This window comes from Herpailurus yagouaroundi, unplaced genomic scaffold, assembly GCF_014898765.1.
Source record: "Herpailurus yagouaroundi ecotype Mexico unplaced genomic scaffold, PumYag 142, whole genome shotgun sequence".
NCBI lineage: Eukaryota > Metazoa > Chordata > Mammalia > Carnivora > Felidae > Herpailurus > Herpailurus yagouaroundi.
In genome coordinates this window covers 18,358,811-18,375,856 of record NW_024412397.1, presented here as the reverse complement: position 1 = coordinate 18,375,856, position 17,046 = coordinate 18,358,811, and the positions used below count along the sequence as shown (strand labels likewise).

General features: G+C 42.8%; 1 protein-coding gene across 1 annotated transcript; it reads right to left on the bottom strand.

The window, feature by feature from the left end:
* Nucleotides 1-1,278: 1,278 nt before the first annotated feature.
* NARS1 (asparaginyl-tRNA synthetase 1) lies at nucleotides 1,279-13,889 on the bottom strand. Its single transcript, XM_040478713.1, has 12 exons — nucleotides 13,723-13,889; nucleotides 12,549-12,628; nucleotides 9,747-9,812; nucleotides 9,561-9,653; nucleotides 9,385-9,474; nucleotides 8,158-8,236; nucleotides 6,791-6,861; nucleotides 4,591-4,677; nucleotides 2,919-3,140; nucleotides 2,614-2,813; nucleotides 2,060-2,195; nucleotides 1,279-1,425 (listed from the first exon to the last, which is right to left on the bottom strand). The coding sequence occupies exons 1-12, from the start codon at nucleotides 13,763-13,765 to the stop codon at nucleotides 1,294-1,296; spliced, it is 1,299 nt and encodes a 432-aa protein (XP_040334647.1). The 5' UTR covers nucleotides 13,766-13,889; the 3' UTR covers nucleotides 1,279-1,293.
* Nucleotides 13,890-17,046: the final 3,157 nt, after the last annotated feature.

Sequence of the window (17,046 nt, the reverse complement as noted above, 5' to 3'; positions counted from 1 at the left end):
GAGAGAGAGAGAGAGAGAGAGAGAGAGAGACAGAACATGAGCGGCAGAAGTGCAGAGAGAGAGGGAGACACAGAATCCGAAGCAGGCTCCAGGCTCCGAGCTGTCAGCACAAAGCCTGACGTGGGGTTCAAACTCACGGATCACGAGATCATGACCTCAGCCAAAGTTGGACGCTTAACCTACTGAGCCACCCAGGCGGCCCCCAAATTTTGTTATTATACACCACCAACTGAAACACTAGAAGTAATTTATAGAGGTCTAATATACTGTTTGTCCTCTCTGTAAATTCCTTCCAAAAATGAAACAAAACTCTAGTTAGCAGTAGCTACTCATATATATATATTTTTAAATAGCAATACTCAAATTTTATCTATAAAAACAGATTTGCAAATACTATGTAAGAAATGATTAAATGCACAGGGAAGAGGGCTTAATAGTGTTAACAATCTATACTTCTAATATACATTCCCAGTTTACCTGAAACACTAGACCACCTTCCCCATCAAGACCACCTTCCCCCGCTCTTTTGGTTTGCATTTCAAACAACAGCTATTTTCTTTGACTCTTCTCCACCTGGAAAAGTTTTAATATACTCTTTTGGGAGAGGAATCCTCTTTGAAAGAGCCAGGTTACTTTCTCCAGACAAATAAAACGAACATAAACATACCAATATTTTGTATGTAATTCCATTTATTTTTTTAAATTAATTAACTTATTTTGAGGGAGAGTGAGCATGAGTGAGGGAGGGGCAGATAGAGAGGGAGGGAGAGGGAGAGAGGGAGAGGGAGAGAGGGAGAGGGAGAGGGGGAGAGGGAGAGGGAGAGAGAGGGAGAATCCCTAGCAGGCTCCACACTATCAGTGCAGAGCCCAATGTGGAGCTCGAACTCACGAACCGTGAGATCATGACCTGAGCCAAAATCAAGTGTTGGACACTTAAAGGACCGAGCCACCCAGGCGCCCCCTGCATGTAATTTTAAAGTTTACACCTTTCTGACCTTTCTGAAGCCTCCCACTAGTCTTGAGAATTACCACTAGAGTAAATCAAGACCATGGATTGATCACGGAAGAAGAGGAAAGAGGCAAAAGATGTGACAGCTATTTATTGAACACTACAGAAATGTACCGTTCTAAGGCTTACTCTACACTTGGCGGATTCTGAATCCTAACAACCCCAGGGAGGAGGTGGGTCTGTTGTTACCATTTATTTGACCAGAAGCAGATGCCTCCTGCATTACTGGTTAAATAACCAGAGTAGCAATCCACTTACTCACAATGACACCTTTGAAACAACAATTAGAAAGCAATACATACCTCTCCAAATTCATAGAAAGTTCCATCTTCTTTCTTTATGTCGTGTTCTTTCAGCCACACAATAGCATCTGAATAGTTCATTCGCTTAAAAGGCCGTTTGGGGGGCTTGAAGTTCTATAACAGAAAGAAAAAATACAGTGTATGTGAAGAAGCAGTAACACTAAAAGCTCCATTTTAAGAAAAACTGTTCATCATTATTGCAAAATGTTATTTCAGACTAGCAAACAACGAGGACATTCTTACAAATGGAATCAAAGTTTCTCTTAAAAATATAAGTACAGAAATGCGGGAATGTGGTCAAAAGGTACAAACTTCCAGTTATAAAATAAGTCAGTCCTGAGGATATAATGTGCAACAAGGGGACTATATCTAACAATACTCGATTTATAAATTTGAAAGTTGCTAAGAGAATAGATCTTAGAAGAGTTGCATCGTAAGAACAAATTGTATATCAAATCATTATGCTGTACACCTGAAACTAATAATAAAGCTACGTACCAATCGTATGTTTAAAAATATATATATGTATATGTATGTATATATACACACACACACATATGTATGTATATGTATACATATGTATACATATACATATATATGAATATGTGTGTGTGTGTGTGTATATACACATAAACAGTGAGTTATTTCAGAGCTCACATCATTAAATCTAGAAAAACTGATGGTGAAGACTTCATTACTTTCCGAAAAAAAATTATGATTTTGCATGTCCATAAAACAGTACTCCTACCGGGTTGAGGTCGCGCACTATGCTTGCTGCAGGTGATTTCAAGACTCTGTCCACCACATCACAAACCAAGTCCTCCAATCGATTCAGGAGCTCCTCAAAGGTCAGGAAAGGGCACTCTGCTTCCACGTGTGTGTATCTGAAGAGCAAGATACTAGCTGGGGGCCGCTCTTCTTTTCTGCCAAGTTTCTCTCAAGCAAGGACATTAACATTGCAAAACTGCCCAGAAATGTGCAATTCCAGCACCACTAACCAACTCCCAACTCAGCAACTTAGTTTTAGGGCCCCTTTCTTTCCCCTGTGAATAGTGATTTGTTTATGCCTTATAAAGGATCAAGGCCAAGTGAAAGAAGAGCCCAAAGCTAGCTCTGGCCTAGGAGGCAAAATCATACATGACTTCCATTAATTTGTTGAACTGCCTTCCACATACCCTTTTAATAGGTCAATTTTTTTTTTTTTTTTACATAGTCATCGTTTTCCTACATAAAGATTGCTTCTCTAAACATACGTTCTTAAAAATATTCTTTTTAAATAACAATAAAAAGACAATTCTGTACTCAGCCAGGTGCCTTCGTGTTCTGGACTGTTCCGCCCGGTATGACTGTGCAATACAAAACACATCTCCCAGAGCCGGAATGCAGGTCTCGAGGTACAACTGAGAGGACTGAGTCAAAAATGCCTCTTCCCCAAAATAGTCCAGCTTGAAGAGCGTAGCACCACCTTCCACCTGTGTTTGCACTAACGTTGGAGGAGTAACCTGTTCCAATGGAAACACATAAATAAAGGCTAGTGAGTGCCACCATTCAAGTGTAAAAATGGCAGAAGGTATCGTTTGTTTTACAAAAGATGAACACACACTTACTTCATAGTATCCCCTATCAAAGAAGTGATCTCGAAAGCACCTAGTGACCACGGAACGTGCTTTCAGGATCTTGGACATGTTTTCTCCCCGGATCATCATGTGTCGGTTGTTGAGCTGGACATCAACATCCGACTCCTCGTTGATCAGGTTATCAGCTCCTCCGGCAGGGGCCAACCCGATCAGTTCCCAGAAGTCACAGCTCAGCTCATGGCCACCGGGAGCCTACATTTTAGAAAGAGGGGTGGGGAGAAAGGAGAGAGAGGAGAAGACAAAAAACTAACATTATTGAGGGTTTTAATTTATGTCAAAATTTTTGGTAACCTGGTATTTCTAAGACCTCATCAGTATTAGCCTACTTTTCCAATCACAAAGACCCAATAATTCAACTTTATATTGATATTTTTAATATTCCTCTCAGAGTAAATATGCAATTTAAAAACAAAATAGAAAAGCACTAACTAGAAAATAAATGATAATCTTGCAACTTGGAGTAAGTACTAACCACCATTACCAGCCAGCGTATCTTCTCACCTTTGCCCGATAATTTAAAATAACACTTTACAGGGGCGCCTGGGTGGCGCAGTCGGTTAAGCATCCGACTTCAGCCAGGTCACGATCTCGCGGTCCGTGAGTTCGAGCCCCACGTCGGGCTCTGGGCTGATGGCTCAGAGCCTGGAGCCTGTTTCCAATTCTGTGTCTCCCTCTCTCTCTGCCCCTCCCCCATTCATGCTCTGTCTCTCTCTGTCCCAAAAATAAATAAATGTTAAAAAAAAATAATAAAAAAAATAAAATAAAATAACACTTTACTTATATTAAAAAACTCCTTAAATGCAAAGATTTTACCAAAAGCTGTTTATCTTTGGAACAGATACATGACAGAAATTCAAATTCTCCCTAATAATTCCATTAATAGCAATTCATTTTAGAAGCCAGGCATCATGGAATATATGTAATTATCTTGGTGCCAAACCCTGGAGAGCAAGTAACACATCATAACGACTACTCCGTTTTGCAAATGACATTACGTCAGTGAACTTGAGTCATATTTATTCTTAATGTAGGTTCTTTTACATGAAGTCCGGGAGACCCTCTTTTATCGGTATTTCTAGTCTATCAGGAAGACTCTAGGGGCTCCCTCTGGTGGTTAATATGCCACATTTGTTCGTTTTCTTTCCCAGCCAACAAGCAGAACCACAGTAATTACCTGAACGATAATTACCAACAAGTAGCTGTAACTGGGGTGGGTTATGGGCCTGTTGGCTGGAGAACAAACAACTCTCTATCAGAATTACAGTTCACTTTTTCTAAAAGAGACTTTCAAATTCTGTTCATAAAATTTCAGATTCAGGTTACTGTCCTCTCATAAAATTTTTGGGGGAGATGGCTCTTACTTCCACCTTGCTGAAAAATTATTCACACATCCGTAGCAAAGTGGCTTTACTATGGCCCCTGAGGGTTATTTAAGAAATCTGTAAAACTGGAAATCCCTGAGTTTGTTGTATCATGTGAGATGTACAGTGTACATATTTTGCTGGAAAAGGTAAAGGGATGTTAAATTTAGCAAGGACATCACAGTAGCGGGTTTATTTCCCAAATACAGAAAGTACAAATAGAAAAGCACTGGAGAACAAACAACCACCTATTCATCCAGTGAGGAATTCAATCTACTCACCTGCTTGCCCTTTGGAGTCAGATTTAGCATCCCATAGACTGCAACGCTACTCTCGGTGGCCAAGACTACTCCATTGTAACACTGACACTGTAAAAAGATTAAAGCTCAAATTTACTGACTCATATTTACGTCAAAATATATGTTCCAATGCATAGAAAACTAACGGGATTACTTACATAGAAGTTACCTGGTCTAAAACCGGTAAAATAATACGGCCATTAGTATTTAGTACTAATATCTACTATTAATAGCTATTTTCGTGGGGGAAGGATCCATCCATTTACAGATAAACATATAGAAGTAAATAGACACTTTATACACATATATATGCAGAAATGACAGTAGCCCACATCTCTTAAAAATATCTGAACAGTCCATTTTTTTTCTTTAAAATTCAGACTGTTGAAATAATAAACAGTCCACCTAGACTATGATCGTCGATACTACTAAAATCATTAGGACAAAAGTGACAAGTACCTTTATAAGGGAGGGGTCAGGCTATCAACACTTCAACTCACTATCATCAAATCATAAAAAAAAAAGACAACATGTGTCTTTATGTGTTTTATGATATGATGCGATTGAAAGAGCAGAGCCTCGCCCAGGAAGTAGCTGTGTCAAAAACAAACAAACAAACAAACAAACAAACAAAACCAAACTAAACCAGACCAAACAAAAAAAAACCCAAAAACCTGAATCTGATAAGCTTATAAGAAATACAGAGGATAGAGGAACATGTTAAATGACATCTCAGGATGCAACCAACCAAATCTAGAATGGACAAGTTCCACAAGACAACCAACTAGGTTTTTTCAAACAAATAAACAGCAAGGGCTGGTTGTAGGGGGGCAGGTGGAGGGAGTGAGGATGGAGGAAGAAAAGAAAAAGGAAGAAGGGTTACAGACTGAGATTTCAGACCCACATCAACTCAAAGGAATACATAGATCTGGTTTGGGTTCTCATTCAAACCAACCAATTAGGAGTGGTCTTCATTTTAGGAAGTTGTGATAACATTAGCATGGTTATCTTAGAAATATTTTTTGGGGGGGCACCTGAGTGGCTCAGTTGGTTAAGCCTCGGACTTCGGCTCAGGTCACAATCTCACAGTTTGTGAGTTCGAGCCCCGTGTCAGGCTCTGTGCTGACAGCTCAGAGCCTGGAGCCTGCTTCGGATTCTGTGTCTCCTTCTCTCTCTGTCCCTCCCTGCTCATGCTCTGTCTCTATCTCTCAAAAATAAATACACTTAAAAAAATTTTTTTTCTTGGAGATGCAAATTCAAGTATATTTATATGAAACGGTACAATGTCTGGGGAGTAAAAGTGGGGGGGTGTAGAAAACCAGAACTGGCCACACATTAGTCATTACTTAATGACTTAATGTTTTTGTCCCCCTAAAATTCGTATGTTGAAGTCCTGCACCCCAATGCACGGGGTGAGGAAGTGAGGCCCTGCAGAGGTGATGAGGATGAGATGAGGTCATGAGGGTGGGTCACGGGGTTAGCGCCCTTTTAAGAGTTACCAGGGTTTGCCCCCCTTCTCTGCTCTCTGCCATGTGAAAATGCAACAGGAAGTTGGCAGTCTGCAACCAGGAAGAGGGCCCTCACCAGAACACAATAGGCCTCTAGAACTGTGAGAAATAAGTTTCTGTTTGTAAGCCACCCAATCTATGGTACTTTATTACAGCAGCTGAAACTGACGAAGATGTTAACGAAGCTAGGTGATGAACCCCTGAGGTTTCCTCATACAGCTGACCTGGAACAATCTGGGAGTTAGGGGTGCTGACCCCCTGCACCGTCAAAAATACACTTATCACTTGATTCCCCCAAAACTTAACTAACAGCCTAAGGTTGACCAGAAGCCTTACCAATAACATAAAATCAATTAACATATTTTACATGTCATGTGCATTATATACTGTATTCTTAAAGGAAACTAGAGAAAGGGAGACGTCGTGAACAAGGTCATAAAGGAGAAAATACACTTACGATACTGTCAAAAAACCCATGTGCAAAGCGGACTTGTGCAGTTCAAACCCATGTTGTTCGAGGGTCAACCATACTGTTTCCTATTTTTATGTGTTGGAAATTTTCCATAATAACAGTTTAAAATACATAAACCGCTCCTAAAATTCCCAAAACTAACAGTAAAGGAACTTACTGAAAATAATCAGATTTTCAGCTATAAGGAAGAAAAAACACTTACCAAGTCATCCGACAAGACACATTGAAGATAACCCGTACCATCCCGCAACACTAGGAACATTAAATTCTTTCCTAAACGTGAGAAAGAAAAATTTAGCCAGAATGTTCTCAAGGCACGTAAAAGTACTTTCTCATAATTTGATACTAAAAAAGGAAACTCCATGGTTAAGTGTTAAAAGGTCAAACCTCCCTTGTGGCCCCCGTCCTCCCAAGCGGCCACTGGTAATATCACTACTCAGTATTCGTAAAGTTCTTTACTTTCTGCACTCTGCTCCCAAAGCCTATGTGAGCCTCATGATCCACGTGACCATGGGAAAGCAAGACAGTAAGCCACGTGAGACGAGGGATTAGGTCTTATTCACCCCTGCATCCCCTGTAATAACCTGGTGCTGTGTGCTCAGTGGGAGGGGCATAAACATTGCTGCACAGAATCACTCTTTTTATTTATGCCCCATCTTATTTCCAAAGGATGTGATAACTCCTTACAATAAAATACATGTAATAAAAATAATAATACGAGGGGTGCCTGGGTGGCTCAGTCGGTTAAGTGTCTGACTCCTGATTTCAGCTCAGACATGATCTCGTGGTTCCGTGGGATTGAGCCCCATGCTGGGCTCTGCACTGATGGTGAGGAGCCTGCTTAGGATTCTCTCTCTCCCTTTCTCTCTGCCACTCCCCGACTTGTGCCCAACTCTCTCTTAAAATAAACAAACATTAAAAAAAAATAAAAATAAGAGAAAGCAGAAAGTCAGAGCCGAGGAAGAAGTAGAATGCAGATACACTAATTATAGGAGTCAACACTACTGCCATAAATAAATTTCAGATCTGGCTTTGTACTTCCTGTAATACATCCCCTGCTTTTCATTAAATAATTAAATTCAAGTAGACAAATATTTACTGGATACTTCTGATCTCTGTGGTTGCTTACTGTTAAATAGCATTTAAATAATCTTTAAATAACTTGTATCTTAAATGCTTATTTATTTACTTATTTATTTATTTTTGAGGGGGCGGGGAGCAGAGAGAGAAAGAGAGAGAGGATCTCAAGCAGGCTCTGCACTGTCAGCGCAGAGCCTGATGAGGGGCTCGAAGTCACAAACCATGAGATCATGACCTGAGCCGAAATCAAGAGTCAGACGCTTAACCGACTGAGCCACCCAGGTGCCCCAGCATTTAAGTAATTTTTAAACCTGTAATAGTCATATTACAGAAGAACAAAGTAAGGCCATGGTTCACATCTTTTAAAACCTAGCTTCCCATACCAAAAATTTCACCCCTCTCCCCAAGAAAAGGTCTTTAATGTTCTCCTTCACCTAAGACCAGGGATGTTTAAAATTGAAGAGAGAAAAGCAAAGCTATACCATTTACCTTGCCTACGCAGCCTGTGGACCCAGCCAAATACCTTTACTCTTTGGCCTCTGTATCCTTCCAGTGCATGAATCTTCACCTGTCAAATTGAAATCAGTAACATTTGACCAACTGTGTAATTTACCACATATCAACTTCTCCACTACTATTAGACGGATGACAGTAAAAGTGTTAAAGATTCACAAATGGTACAAAACTACAGTCATTCTACAGCAGGTCAGAACCAACAAGTTTCACCATATTGGAGTGGTTAAAAAAAAAAAAAAAAAAATCCAAGTCTTCTCTTAGTGTAAAACTGACCCTGAGAAACATCGGGAATCTCAGATACTGATATATAAGCAATGATGAAATGAACTCATAATAGCAACAACCAGTCCACACAGAGCCCTCTCCTGCCCTCATAGTCCCTCCTGACATCGAAAGGTGGAAGCTAAGCAAGGCCAGCTTTTGCTTTGGAGGGGTAAGGAGAGAGGAGCACAGGAAGGGGAGCATGAATGCAGCCAAGACAGCTCATCGTTAAGGACACGGGAAAAATAGGAAAATTCATCAGGAGCAAGAACGACTTGACATTTAAGTATGTCCACTCACAGCCCAGCATCTGTTCTAGAGAAAATACAGAGGCATGCAATTCACAAAATCACAAAATGTTTTATCTGTTTAAAAAAGTCATGAAAACAGGGGAGCCTGGGTGGCTCAGTCGGTTAAGTGTCCAACTTCAACTCGGGTCATGATCTCACAGCTTGTGAGTCTGAGCCCCACATCAGGCTCTGTGCTGACAGCTCAGAGCCTGGAGCCTGCTTTGGATTCTGTGTCTTCCTCTCTCTCTCTGCCCCTCCCCTGCTCATGCTCTGTCTCTCTCTCTCTCCTTCAAAAATAAATAAATATTAAAAAAGAAACATCACTATTAAAAAAAGTTAATAATGAAAATCATGGATTTTCCCCTTATTTTATGGCGAGGAAATGGACAGGTAGGGAGGGAGGACACTTAGGCAGCTTTTAGGCAGGGCAGGAACCATTCAACACCTAATTACTAAACTTTATAATAAAACGAACCCCAGAAGAACCAGCCTCACAACTCGAAAACGTAATTTCCCTCTATGCCTTCTAAAAGGCAAGGAAGGGTAAATGGTGCAAAGGAACAGACCATGGGGCACGCCCCTCAGACACAGAGCTGACAGTCTGGCGTGGGAAGTCCACGGTATTTGGGACAACACGTGTCACACTCACACATTTTGGCTCTGGGAGACTTGGATCGTTTTTGATGGTAATTTTCTTTGCTTCTTCCAGGTTCTTTTCTCTTCGCAAATTGTCTTCTGCCTAATTTTAACAATAAAGCAATCTGTTAACACGGTTTCTAGTATTCTAACCCCAAAACCGTTCACAGTAGCAAAGTCATGACTCACCTCTTTCTTTTCCCGGGATTCACTCTTCATTTGTTCCCTATGCCACATTTTTTTAATGTTCTTCATCTGTGATTTAGAAATAACATCCCACCTCTAGAGAGGAAAACATATTTTTTCAAGACCTCCATGTTCTGATGCGAATGTCTTCACAAAATGTAATTCTGTTGAGTTTTTTAGCTCACCTACCTCATTTTCTTTTTGTGAATCTATGTAAATGGTGGGAAAGGGCTCTTTTCCTACCGTCATCAAAGCCTTGGGTGGGAAGGGAGAAAAAGAAAATTGCTTTGAGGTTGTACAATATTTGAAATCAAAATAACATCCTAATTATGAGGCAACTTCAGCTATCTAGAACATAATCAAGAGCCAGGAAGAAAAGCATACAGGCCCCAAGAGCCAAAAGTCAATGTTCACAGAATGACTGGTCAGATGTACTAAAACCACTTTGCTTAAAGTAGAAGTGCTCAGGTCCTTTCACAAAAATTCTAGCAAGTTCGGTTGCACATTACAGTTGACCCCTGAACACGGGTTTAAACTGAGCGGGTCCAGGGGCTCCTGGGTGGCTCAGCTGGTTGAACGTCTGACTTTGGCTCAGGTCATGATCTCACAGTTTGTGAGTTCAAGCCGCATGTCGGGCTCTGTGCTGATAGCTGAGAGTCTGGGGCCTGCTTTGGATTCTGTGTCTTCCTCTCTCTCTGCCCCTCCCCTGCTCACAGTCTGCCTCTCAAAAATGAATAAACATTAAAAAAAATTTTTTTTTAACTGAGTGGGTCCACTTATGCAGATTTTTTCCCACAGACACGGTATAGTACTGTAAGTACATTTTCTCTTCCTTATTTTTTTTTAAGGTTTATTTTTATTTTGAGAGAAAGAGTGCAAGCAATGGAGGGGCAGAGAGAGAGAGAGGGGGACAGAAGATCTGAAGCGGGCTCCATGCTGACAGCAGAGAGCCTGATGTGGGTCTTGAACTTATAACTGTGAGATCCTGACCTGAGCCAAAGTCGGACACTCAAATGACTGAGCCATCCAGGTGCCCCTCTTCCTTATGATTTTAACATGTTCTTTCTTCTAGTTTACTTTTTTAAAAAATACAGTATATAATACATATACCATTCAAAATATGTGTTGACTGTTTATGTGATTGGTAAAACTTCTGCTTAACGGGAAGCTATTAGTAGTTAAGTTTTAGGGAAGTCAAAAGCTATATACAGATTTGACTCTGCGGGGGTGTATTGTTCAAGGATCAACTGTATACAGTTTCCCAGTATAAGCAGACTGGAAGAAACAGATTTTAAGGGGCTGTGGGGACCAGCAGGAAGTATACTGAGAACGACAGAGGAGAAAGAGCTAACAATAAAATACAGCCACAGATTACACCTAAATGGTTAATCTTCATTAAGAAATCAGGGAAGTTGTTTCTGAAACTCTTTCAGAAACAAAAACAATGGTTGAGAACCTTAAGGCTAAATAAGCCTCATTTAATTTGAAAAATCCCTCCATGTAGAACACCTCTTTTCATAAATATGAAGACATATCAGGTGTCGCCGTGTCATTTATATTTCATAGTTTATATTACTTGATTCAGTCAACCACGAAATGTAACAAATTAGTCTCTCCAGGTATAGGATCTGCAGCTTATAAAAACTAAAGGTCTAGTTTCCAAACCTGGAAAATAATTTTCATCTTGTCTTAACGCTAACCCCAACTCAATGATCATCGCAGAGGAGGGAACCTGGATCTTTTAAAAAACATCCAAGAGAAGGAATTCTTTTTAATAATCAGACTTTATAGAGATGTTTGTAAATCATTAGGAATTTGCTACCTGACACTCTCTACTGATGGCTCTTTTTTTATCACTGAAATTGAAAGACCCAAACTTTAATTCTCCAAATTAGAATGGCACACTTTTGCTAATAGTGACATTCTGCAAACATTCACCTAAACACTGTTGTCAGTTTTGGGGAGCCATAGGAATCACCCCAAAACAACTGGAAATGAAAGATTTCCCTCTAAAAGTTATGACTCAGCCTCCATCACATGAAATTCATGCCCAGATTTCTTCTAATCTCCCAAGAGGCCTCTTAGTGAATTTACCACTAGAATCTAGATGTGATCCTGAGTCTTGAGACTCAAAGAATCTAATTTATATTAGTACACTAAGAATGGACCCGTTTCTCAGAACAGACACTCCGTGATTCAGGAGTCTGTAGAGTGAAGACAGAATGCTAATTTACTAACGTACTATTATTTCTCATGATCTAAAAATCCTTGGGGCGCCTGGGTGGCTCAGTCGGTTAAGCGTCCGACTTCAGCTCAGGTCATGATCTCACAGTTCGTGAGTTCGAGCCCCGCCTTGGGCTCTGTGCTGACAGCTCAGAGCCTGGAGCCTGCTTCACATTCTGTGTCTCCCTCTCTCTCTGCCCCTTCCCTGCTCATGCTGTGTCTCTCTCTGTCTCAAAAATAAATAAACATTAAAAAAAAATAAAAAAATAAAAATAAAAATCCTCTAGTGAGTTTCGCATGTTCTCTCTCAGGGTGATAAGAAAGAAAAAGAAGACACCTCTTCAAAATGTTCAAATTAAGTCTAAAACCTTCTTCATCCAATACTCTTAAAGCTACACAGCTGTATACATTCCTCATTTTCTCTTTCCTGAAAATTCTCTTCAAATCTACTTCTTGGGGTGCCTGGGTGGCTCAGTCGGTTGAGCATCCGACTTCGGCTCAGGTCACCATCTCGAAGTTAGTGAGTTCGAGCGGCGCGTCGGGCTCTGTGCTGACAGCTCGGAGCCTGGAGCCTGCTTTGGATTCTGTGTGCCCCCCTCTCTCTCCGCCCCACCCCTGCTTGTGCTCTGTCTCTGTCTTTCAAAAATGAATAAACATAAAAAAAATTAAAAAACAATCTACTTCCCGAAATAAAATCATTGACAACTCACAGAGCAATAAACATAAGTCATTAATAAAGACAAAGCCATTTTCCTAATGAGACGCTACCTTTAGACCTGTTTTAAAAGGTTTCTCCTTGGTTCCATCACCTGTAGCATCATTTCCCTCTCGATCCGAGACATAGAGCTCTGTTTTACAAAAGGAGAATAAGTTACTCACTTGGCCAATAATTATTAGTCACCTCATACTGTAACTACCTCATCCATTCTTTACCTTTGTGAACAGAACAAGCAACTGATTAGCAAAAATTACCACAGTCCAAAAGAAGTATTATAATTACTTTCCCACTCCCTTATTTCAGTGACATCACATAAAAACACACTAGTTACAAATTTGGCTTTTCAAAATGAACTTTGATGATTCTAATTTGTGAGACTGCTTCTGTATCTATTGGAGTCCGAAACAATTAAAACAAACAAACAAAAAAAGGCTTTGGAGTTGACCAGACCGGACTGGAATCTTGGATGTTGTGCTTTATTTTTTTTTTTATTTTTTATTTTTTTTGGATGTTGTGCTTTAAAAGCCAGGTGATCCTCGGGAATTCACTTAACCTTTCTGAGCTTATTGTCTATGAAATGAGGGAAAACATGATACCCATCTTGATCGGCTGCACGGAGGACGAAATAACACATGCAAAACAGATATCCCAGTGACAGTGCACAGATGTCAAATAAATACCAGCTCCGTCTGATCTTTAAAGGATACCGAAGCTCTGAGCTTAAACAAACTGCAGAAGGCCTTATAACTAGTTGAGTGTGAACAGTGACATCAATCCAGGTCTCTGTTTTCCTTTTTCTACTGCACCATATGGTCCCCCGGAAATATCAATATAAATGAGGATGTGTGAAAGCGAATTAGCATTCACAAGTCCTTTCGGGATGATCTCTTGGAAGAGCTTACATATTTGGGGATTACTCTGATGTCTCACAGTGCCTCGCAGTGCCCAAGTCTCAGCTGAATCACGAGATGGTTCGCCGTGGGGCAGGGTCCGGGGCTGCCGCCATCGCAGTCCCCGGAGGTTTGGGGGTTCCCGGGGAGCCGGGCCCCGCTCCGCTAGTCGGGACCCAGCGGGGGTCCAGGCCCCTCCCTCGCTCCCATCTTTCACGAATAAATAGCGGTGGACCGCCCACTCGGGACCAGGCAATCCACTGCAACTAGCTTCCTGCCCCACGCAGGGGCATCGCTCCACTTACACACTCCGGGGTCCCCGATCCCCGCTCACCTAGTACCATCCCTGCGGTCGGCCCGGTCACCTCCAAGGACATCGCCTGCAACGCACTGCTGCCTTATCACCCCAACGTGCACCGGAGGATTCCTCGACTCGGACGTTGCATCAGAACGACGCGCATAGGCCGTCTCGGCGAATCACCCGAGCGTCAGGGCGCATTGGTTACAGGAAGATACGACATGAGGGCGGGCGTCACTGTAGCCGCCATCTTTGGGTCGGGCAGAGACAACTTCCGGGTCCGACGCCCCGCCCCCGCGTGCTGAGGGGCTCTCGGCACTGGTCCCTTGGGAACTCCCAGGAGGCTTAGACCCGGGAGCCGGGGGAGGGGCTACAATCCTTTCCCTACGGTCTCCACCTGCCTGTTTTCCCTGGTGAATTCTGCCCCCAGCTGTAGGTGCGCTGGGGCCCTTTTGGAAATAACATTAGAAGTTTCGCTCTGTATCCCCAAATGTTGGAATGCTTGTGGAATTAATGTCATCAAATATATTGAGAGCTAGCCACGAGGTGGGGATGAGGGTGAGGGACAGAAGAGGCCCTCACATGGGTTGCCTGTTGTGACATATGAAGATGCTTTAACTTTCTAACGTAAATGGATGAACGTACAGTACTTACGTATTTACGATTTGGATTATGAATATTTTTATATAAAGTTGTAAGGATCACTCTTAGGCCATAATAATGCGGAAAGAACTAAGGCTTCAAACCTGGCTGAAATTCTGGTTCTGCCTTTTACTAACTGCCTTGGGGTAAATTCCCCAACCTGTCTATGCTTCAATTTCCCTATTTGGGAAGGATGATACAAGTACACTGCCCAGTGCATAATAGATACTAAAAAAAAAAAAAAAAAAAAGGGTAGCTAAGGTCATCATTGGTCATCATTCTCTGTTGAGTGGAATACCAGAGTTTGTCCTTGAGTCAAAGGAAAACTTATTTCTGTTATGAAAGGAACTAAAAATAACAACGTGCATAGGTTCAGACTCTATGGAGAATAGGAACCAAATACTTTTCTTCAAGAGTACTTCAGCTAATTTCACGGACTTTCCCTTTCCCTCTTTGCTAACTTTTTGTTTGTCCACACAAGTATTAGTGATCTGTTGCTGCAAAGCAAATTACCTCAAACCTTGGGCGCTTAAAACAACAAACACACAGTTTCTGAGGGCCAGGAATTCCAGGAGTGGGCTTCGCTGGGGGTTGGGGCTCTGGGTCTCCTGAATCAAGCTGTGGGCAGGGGCTGCAGTCTTCTGAAGTTTGGCTAGGGGAGGATCTGCTACGGAGCTCACTCGTATGGCTGTGGGCAGAAGGCCTACTTGCCTTCTTGTCCAGCTGGGTTCCCCATAATGCTTTTAATGACAGGACAGCTGACTTCCCCCAAAGCGAGTGATCAGAGAGAGAGAACCTGTGCTAATTACCTGTCGTTGTATATGATAAATTACCCTCAAACTAGCAACATTTGGCTTCTCATGTCTGTGGACCAGGAATCCGGGCAAGGCTTGGCTGGGGACTCTGGCTTAGGCCTCTCAAAAGGCTGCAATCAAGGTGTCAGCTGGGGCTGCAGTCATCATAATTTAAGATGCTTAAGTCTCACCTGGGGTGAATTTTCTTCCACACTCAGGTGAGTGTTGGCGGGGTTCAGTTCCTCGCTGTCTGTTGGCCTCATTTCTTTGCCATATGGGCCCTCCAACGGGCAAACATCACAGCAAGCAAACAAGATGAAAGGCACAGTCTTTTGCAGCCTACTCCCAGAAGTGACATCCTTAACGTTCACCATATTCTGCTTGTTAGAATCCAGTCACTTGGTCCAGCCTACACTCAAACACAGGGTTTTACACCAGGCATGACTATTAGGAGGTGAGGATCAAGGGGGCCATCTTGGAAAGCTGCCTCCCACAGTGACCAAATCCCAAGCTAAAGTGCCTTTTGTGATCTGATTAGTGAGGTAACATTTCATCCCGTTTCATCATTTCTACTTCTACTGGTCACACAAACCAACGTAGTACAGCACGGGAGAGGATTACACGAGGGGGTGAATACCAGGAGGCGAAGCTCAATGGGAACCGTCCTAGGGCCTGCCCGTCACAGCCCAGCCAGATGAATTTCTCCTCTTCACTTTGCTCTGGGTCCCAGAGGCTGACTAATGGGGAACACATCAACAGGCTCTCTGGCTTCTGGTGAGATACAGCTAGCCAGGAGCACGGGCAGGAGAGCAGAGCGAGGAGAGTGAGGTTGGGGTATTTCCCCAGCTCCCTCGCTGCAGGCTGGCTGCATCTAACTCCTGACAGGTGGCTCTAAGAAATTGTCATCTGGACTGCCCTTCATGCACTAAGGGTTTGGCCCACCAGTCTCTTAGTCCGATCTCCCTCCGAAACTTTCCCTACAGTATCGCAGGAACTTTCCCTACAGTATCGCTGAAAGGGTCACTTCCAAGAACAAAACTGAATGAATGAAATGAAATGAAATAAATGAAATGCACTGTTCCTCTGTCTCCTTATGCGACTCAGGCCAGCTGGGGGCGCCCCCTTCTCATGGTGCTCGAGGGCCCGCCTTTGCGGCCACTCAGGGCTCAGGGTCATCCCAGTCAGGGCTGATTTACACTTCCCTCCACCAGGCGCGGGATGCGAGTCGTTGACCTAATTCTGTATTGGCTCTCACGGGCCACCGTAGCGGACCGCCTGCTTGAACTCAGGGCGCGCGATGCCAGCGCCGCCATGTTGTCTCCGGCCATTTCCGCTTCTACCTCACCTGGTCCTGCCTTTCGGCTCCGCGCAGCACCTCCAGGTGTGCGTGGAAGCTCCCGGGCTCGCGCTCGTCGCGGAAGCCCTGCCTTTCCCGCGCTGTCTCGGAGCAATCCCGCAGACGTCTATAGAGTTCGCTCCTGCACCTAGCGATGTGCTCCTCGAGACAGTCTCCGGAGAGAGAAGATGCGAACTACACTGTAAGCACCTCTAAGGCTCCTTTACCCATCCCCAGGCCGGGAACGGGGACGGGTGTAGGGAGGGGAGGCCCAGTGTCCAATTAATTAGCGAGATGGCAAGCAATCCAAAAATCCCCGTCCTCCTTAACACCTGCCTGTAACTGCATACAAAACGTAGGAGTTACCGTGACGATGAAACTGTTAGCTTCAGGATTGTAACTTACCTTCTCGTTGTAAAGTTTAAGCACTTAGGTTTGTTCGTTAATTTCTGCGCTTTCCAGGCTCCTTGAGGTTTGTGAACTCGTTCGTAAGCACCTAATCTATAATCTCCTTCTAAAACAAGTTTTTTTTTAAAAAAGAGCGAAATCATTTTAAAACCCTGCTGGATGCTTACCCTGTAAGGATGA